Source organism: Nannobrachium achirus (genome assembly GCF_963921795.1).
Source record: "Nannobrachium achirus genome assembly, chromosome: 5".
Lineage (NCBI taxonomy): Eukaryota > Metazoa > Chordata > Actinopteri > Myctophiformes > Myctophidae > Nannobrachium > Nannobrachium achirus.
The window spans coordinates 60463772-60471640 of NC_137814.1; the positions used below are offsets into that span (position 1 = coordinate 60463772).

Consider the following 7869-nt stretch of genomic DNA (forward strand, 5'->3'; position numbering starts at 1 on the left):
TTTGTATAGGGTTAAATATTATTGGTTTCTTCTTCTCCCTTTAATCGGATTAAACTGATTAATCACGTTAGTGAAATCATCAGTTAGCATTTTTGGGGGGGTGCTCGCTGCCTGAAAAGGTGGAGAACCACTGCGTTATGATAATTATGATAATTATGACCACATTGAGCCCTCTCCACGGCACCACGCCCCCTTCTCAGAAGTATTAAAAGCTGCCACTCTGCTGCCCCGTCCTTCATTTGATCCTCTGTGTCCTACTGTACACTTACTGTACACCATGCATCTGATCACACTGGCCCTGGGATGCATGCTGCTGACTGAGGGTAAGTCTTTCTTTGATTAGTAGTATTCTTTCTTTCTTTGTTGCTTTGTTGCTTTGTTGCTTTCTTACACCCGGAGTCTCCTTTTTTTCATTCTTTGAAAAATATACATTTTGATCAAAATTATAATATCTTAGATGTAGTGGTGTAGCAGAATAAATTATTGAAAAGGGGGAAGATGCCCAAATAGTTGTCTGTTTCCGCTCTGCATGCATGGACACTGACAGTGGCTGCACAAGTAGCCTGGACAGTTAAACAAAATCTGTGGTGATCAAGTTAATATCACAATACAGTGGTTCTCAACCACCACTGGTGGTACTGAAGAAGAGAATGCTCTTGGAACTATGTAAAAATCACACTCTGTAAGAGCTGATGTGTGAAGACATGTTATACCAACAATGTATTAGTTGCAGTGCAGCATGCAGACAGAGACACAGCCGAGAGCATAACAAATCTAGGCATTGGCTTCCAGAAATGGACAGAGTACTCGACCCCCAGTACTTGAGTGAGAGAAGAGTACAAGTAAAAGTAGCACAGACAAAATGTTACTCAAGTAAGAGTAAAAAGTACTTACTTTTAAATGTTCTTAAGTGTTCAAGAGTACATGCTTTTAAAAATACTTAAAGTACAAGTAAGTAAAAGTAAGAGTACATTTCTTATTTTTCACATCAATGAATTACTGTATTTTCCCCCCCACAACGAAACACCTATAAAAACATAGACATGACTGAGGAACCAGAACTATTACAATTATTTTACTCAGACACTCCCATACAAGCTGTAGCAATACAGAAACCTTGAGCTAGTATGATCACTATATTAACATCATGTATATTTCTTTTGCATACTAATAATGTTTGATTCTACTAAGAATGTTTGATTCTGCTTCGATAACATCTTGTCAAAACAGAAAACCTAAAAACTTTCAGCCTTCCTATAAATTGGAAATGTCCTCAAGTAAGAGTAATAACTATCAACAAATACTAATACTCAAGTAAAGTACAAATCCTCAGAATCTGTATTTAAGTACAGTACTCAAGTACATTTACTCAGTCACCCCTGCTGGCTTCACATGGCTAGTTATTCACCTCATTAACATATTACATGAGTTCATGTCATACAATCATTGGTTAAGATCATTTCCCAGTAGGCCATGATTGGTCTGGTTCTCCTGTTTCGGGCAGCCTCTATACCCGCATGTTCCCACTCGCTTGCATGTGTGCGAGTGGCGCACTTGGCGCTCTTACCCGCAAGACTCTTTCTCGACATCTGGAACCACTCAGCTGAATTTCTAACTGCGACACAACATCTCAGGCTTTTAACTCTGTAGGCCCAGAGATGAGTTGGTTCTCTGTTGTAGAGCAGGGGTCTTCAACAGGGGGTCCGGGACCCCTAGGGGGTCCTCAGAGGTACTACAGGGGGTCCTCCAAATCTTCCAATCCTTTTTATATTAACAACTTGAACCCTGGTGTCCATATTCTGAGAACTGTAGCCAAACATAGCAGATCTACAAGCTCAGAACACTTGTGAGCTTGTAGATCGGCTATTTTCGGCAAAGAGGTTTGGTGTAGAGGGGGAAAAGAGCAGACTAAGTACAGAGTAAAAGGTCAAGTTTATTAAGTATTGACGGCTCAAGTGGTTAAATATCTGAAAACACAAATTGACATGAACCCAAAATACACTGATTATTGTGCTGTCAAACGATGAAACTATGGAATCTATGAACAGGTTGTGGGGGTCCCTGCTTCATCTCTCTCTCAACTAAGGGGTCCTTGGACTGAAAACGTTGAAGACCCCTGTTGTAGAGACCTAATCCTATAACTTTGTATAGGGTTAAAGATTATTGGTTTCTGCTTCTCCCTTTAATCGGATTAAACTGATTAACCACGTTAGTGAAATCATCAGTTGTGAAGCTGTTTAGACGGACTGACAGTCTTGGCAGCAACAGTGTTGTTGCAGCAGCAGTAGGCTAAGCGGCTACCTAGGTGCAGTTTGCACGGGAAGTTCACAGATGTAGTAGCTAAATCGGGCCGATGACCCGGTCATCAATAAGTTATTGGCTTAATGCAACAAAAACTGAAGCAGTGAATTCAAGGAATGAATTGGCCTCCGCTCCGTTGCACCGCATGGTATAACTGTGCATAGCTGTTATAACTGTGCATAGCTGAATAGGATGTCGTAAGTCAGTGCACTTACAGGTATTTTAACATCAGTTATTATGGTGGCACTTGGAGAGAGATGTTTTCTGAGGTGGTACTTTGTTTACAAAGGTTGAGAAGCACTGCTATAGTAGATTATCGGCCTGTCCAAGATTTCTGACATTGTTGGGCTATCTTAAAGGACAACAACTGAAAAGAAAAGATGAGTGTTAAAATGTTTTTATTTACTGCTTTCTATCGTTTTAGAGATTTTGATTTCAGTGGGTGGGGGCATGCAGGCAAAATATATCTTTTTAGACACAATAAAGCCGGCGATTTCTTTATTAATATTTACAGTAACACTACTGCCCCCTAAGTCACATCAGCCCATGAAAGATGGCGGTGCATCTTGGAAATGGGCTTATTGGGTTTATATTGGGAATTGCGTGTGAAAATAGAAATAAACAAATAAAAACTTGCAAACCATGGCTCTAAAGACCAATTAAAACTAACTGTCTGATGTTGTCTACCTGTCGTCTTACAGCCGCTGCGCTGAGATGCTACACCTGTAACCAGACCGACCTGATCACAACCAACGACGACTGCACCAAAACACAACAATGTCCTCCCTCCATGTTTGGGATGTTGGCGTGGGAGTGCATGACACACAAAGCAGAGGGCGTTAATCCTGCCGCTTCATCCTCAGTCAAGACCGGCTCTCCAGAGGAAAGTAAGTAAATGACTGACCTAGTATGCGGGTTTTCGACCAGTGGTCCGGGGACCACCTGTGGTCCTTGAGGGGGTTCCAGGTGGTCCCCATGCAGCTAAATGATGGAGAGTATGTAACCAAATGGACCCTTATAGATCTTTAACTCTCGTGAGTGAAAAATGAAAAATTATCATTTTACACGTTTCCTATGGCACCACATCAGCAGAGCATGGAATTGTGGACAAAATCGTATCCAACGGTAACAAAATATTGATGCAAAAAAGGTAGACCAAGTCACTCTTGAGGGACAGTTAAAAAGCCTTTATTTTAGGGCTAATGCATGGCAAGAAATATAAAAAAAGCACCACCCTGAGGAAGGCATTGTGCCGCAACGCGTAGGTGCTTTTTTATATTTCCTGCCATGCATTAGCCCTAAAATAAAGGCTTTTTAACTGTCCATCAAGAGTGCCTTGGTCTAACTTTTTTTGCATCAATGTTGTCACCTGACTACCAAAGAGCACCTTGCGTGGGAGATGTTTTACCCTACAGCCAAACATATGCACTCCTTACCCTCTGTTTTCTACAGTAACAAAATATTCTATGTTTTGGGTCTCAGATGCTAAATGTCATCAGGTTTGTGGCTCAAACGCCAAGCCACCAAAGAGGAGCTATTGGTCATACTGTTAATACACTTATTTTTCTCTCGCTAATGTATTTATGACTTTTTGGTAAATGTCTATCGTACATACTACATAATGCCACTACTACTAGTCAGTAAACAGTGTCTATTTCCAGCGGGTGCTGCCATTATTGTCGTTTGAACTCGTTTGTCTTGCGAGACACTGGAAGTCTGAGGAAGGCTCAAAAGAGCCGAAACGCGTGGGTGATCCCACTTTTAACCCTTTCTTTCAATTATGATTTAGCCAATACTTATTAAAGGCTTTTTAACATTTCGAAGAGTGCCTTGGTTCTCTCTTTTTCATGATCATTCAGTTCCCCACCAAAGAGCACCACCACCACTTATTTCTTTATGCTTCCGAGCGCCCCTTTTTTTTTCTTTCTCGCAAGACTGGATTTCAAACGTGAGTTCAACGTTCGCGGATTCACGACAATAATGGCGGCGCGCCCGTTGGAATAGACACCGTTTACGGACTAGTGGCATTCTGTACAACATAATATAACATTAATGTGTGTGTGTGTGTGTGTGTGTGTGTGTGTGTGTGTGTGTGTGTGTGTGCGTGCGTGCGTGCGTGCGTGCGTGCGTGCGTGCGTGCGTGCGTGCGTCCGTGCGTGCGTGCGTGCGTGACAGAGTTTATAAAGATGAAGGGCTGCATTGGGGCTGCACTGGGACTGTCGATGTGTTCGCTCGCGGTGGGCCTGCCAGAGGCACCGTACTGCTGTGACCATGACCTCTGCAACGCAGCCTCCAGGTCTGCCCTCAGCAGCGCTCTGCTGTTCCTGCTGGCACCACTGCTCTGTGTGCTGCTGCTGCAGGCTCATTAGACCAGGGGTTCCCACACTGTTTTGTCTCAGGGCACCCCATGAATATTTTTGAAGCGGTGAAAGCCGCTTCCAAGGAGTGGCTTTGTCTGTCCCGTACATGTTTTTTTTGAGGATTCCCATAGATTCTCAAGGAGTGGCTTTGTCTGTCCCGTACATGTCCCGTGCATGCAGAATTGAGGATTGGTCAAGCTTCACATGACAATTTGGCCCTCCAGACAAAATCATTCATTCATTCATAAAATTCATAAATATATAGAACATAAAAATATAGAACTAAAGCACATAGAAAGTATAGATCTAGAACACAGAATGTATAGATCTAGGACACAGATTTCATAGCTCTAGAACACATAGAATAAAAATTCACCGCTTCACTTCGAACCGAGGTTTGATTTTTTTAATCCGAGGCACCCCTACATTATAATTTTCACTCCCAGCACCTTATATTTAAAGCATAATGTCGTTGTCGGGTGGAAACCTTGTATGTCCAAAACCGTTCATTTTGTATTTATCATCTATAAAGTGTACTAAATAGTGAAAACAGCAGATCTACAAGCACACACCGCCTCGCGATGTGAGGCGTTGTGTGCTTGTATTTCGGCTGTTTTCACTAATTTTGTGCGACGGTCTTGTATGATGAAGCAGGGCAAAAGACGTACACATTTGGAACTTGGGGATACAAGGTTTCTGCCCTACAGTGACGATATTTTTGTGATTATGTTGTGAGGAAAACTTTGAGATAATAGCCATTTTGGTTAGAACTGACTTTAAATAACTTTGTACTTCAAGTTTATTTAAAAAAAAAATCTAATTATACTAAATAATATTTTTTCAAGTGTCCAAATAAATTCAAAATGTTACCAAATTATCTCGCGGGTCCCGTCACGGCACCCCAGGGTGCCCCGTCACCCACTTTGAAAACCCCTGCATTAGACCCACAACTAACACGATGATCAGAGGTGTCGCACCAAATTCTGGGCCCTGGGTACAAGAATTCACTGCGGGCCCCCCAAGAATGTTCTTCATAGGGGGAGGGGTTTAACCCATTTAGACTGGGAACGCATTACTACAGATTATTTTTTTCTTTAACTATAAAAAAATAGCTCATTATACAAGCTCACAACGCTTTGCTTTGTGACACATTGTGAGCTTGTAGATCAAAGGACTTCAAAGGATTTTATAAATTCTGAAACTTGTGAAATGGGAATGTGCATAATGAGTATCTTTACTTTTAGTAGCCCACTTAAAGGATTAGTTCTCCCCCAAAATGACTTTTTTTCTATTGATTACTCACACCATGGAGACTTGAGTTCAATAATATTTTTTGGTTTTTGCCACATTCCTAAGACAAAAAATGTTTTACAATAAATGTAACCCCATTGATTCCGGATGGGGACCCAAATACATTCGGGTCCCCATCCGGAATCAATGGAGGTAAATTTACTATAATACATTTTTTCTTAGGAATGCGACAATTACAAAACAATATTATTGAACTCAAGTCTCCATGGTGTGTGTAATCAATAGAAAAAAAGTCATTTTGGGGGGGAACTAATCCTTTAAGTATATTATGATGCTTATATACTTTTATACTTTTACTCAAGTACATTTTGAATCTGAGTATTTCTGCATTGCAGTACTAATACTATTACTTAAGTAAAACATGTGAGTACTTTTACCACCACTGCTTTGTATGGCCCGTGGCTTTCTAAAATGTAATATTTACTAAGTGAAAGTCATACATTGACATGTTAGATTAGATTTGATTACATTTTTTTTTTGTTTCCTAACTGTACGCTTTTTGTGTTGTTTAATTCTTAAGATTTTATATCTCGTATTTTATATTATTTTAAAGATCTTTTCAAACCTGGTCACGTTTGGCAACTTTGTCATTTCTACAAAATACAATGCATTGGTCTAAATATGACTGCAATACAGTGCATTATGTATAAGAAAAAGAAAGCACAGATGATTTGGCTATACTGCCTGATTGATATTGCGCTGTAGTTAAATACAAATGTTATATTGTATGGGTCAATAGACCCCATAAAGGAACCCAGAGTCCCTGGAATCCAATTTGAGAACACTTGTAGTAGAAAGTATTGGTATCAGATTATAGGCCTACACACAGTAGCCTAGCCTACTACGTCAAAGTAAATACTCATTAATTATACAGAATTTCCCAATTCACAAAAATGTATGAGACTAAGTAATAGTCAATTAGTAATAACAGTGTTGTTGCAGTTAAATTATTGTAAGTGCTGTTGGGTAGACAGGGTAGGCCTATAATAACCATTTTAATGTCCATTCAGGTTGTTGTGTTTAAGAAGTTTTTAAGTATATCTTGATTGAAATGATGATATTGTCTTTCTAGTGCACGAGAGGACCGTAATTGTTTGTATTCTTTCTTTTTCTTCTTTTTTTAATATCTAACATTGTTTTACATTGTATGTTTCTTTTGCCTAGCTTGTTTTGTGTTTTCAATAATAACAAAAATAACCAAGCTTGTAGATCTGCTATTTTTACTTCACATTCTTATGAGAGTTGATCTGTATTATCATCATTTCTATAGGTATCGCAGAGATGTCCCCAAAGCCTGGCCTGGGGGCTAGTTGTGGCTCGAGGGCAGGTTTCATATTGTCATTGTGTATTTTAATAATAAAAACCTTGGGTGTGTGTGTGTACAACACTGTACAGCATCAGTTTGTATTAGCAGTATTTACTCACAGATACATTTACACAGAGATGTACGGTATTACACACAGAAACATAACGGTGACAACTCTTCAAAGTGAAACCATAGATCAGGGTTCCCCAATTAGTTTTCCCCAAGGGCCGAATTATGTCTAGGGTACCAAGCCGAGGACCACAACATTGCAGGGGGCGACGGTGGCGTTCCGGCTACTCCAGCAACAGTTCAGATATCGTCGTTGTCGGGTGAAAATCATGTATGTCCAAAACCGTTTGTTTTGCATTTATCATTTTAAAAATGATTTAAACTAGTGAAAACAGCCGATCTACAAGCAGACAACGCCTCGCGATGCGAGGCGTTGTGTGCTTGTAGATCTGCTGTTTTCACTACTTTTGTGCGACGGCCTTGTATGATTTGCGAAAGAACATACAAATTTGGAGATACGAGATTTCCAGCCGACAACGACGATATAGCCTACTAGTGTTGTTGCTGCTCTTATACCACCAT

General features: G+C 40.3%; 1 protein-coding gene across 1 annotated transcript; it reads left to right on the top strand.

Moving 5' to 3' along the window:
• The first annotated feature begins 250 nt into the window (after positions 1-250).
• Positions 251-5999, top strand: LOC308285527 (uncharacterized protein). The gene is made up of 3 exons (XM_080726310.1): positions 251-323; positions 3003-3188; positions 4477-5999. Exons 1-3 carry the CDS (start codon positions 278-280, stop codon positions 4668-4670), a joined length of 426 nt encoding a protein of 141 aa, XP_080582436.1. The 5' UTR covers positions 251-277; the 3' UTR covers positions 4671-5999.
• The last annotated feature ends 1870 nt before the right edge of the window (positions 6000-7869 follow it).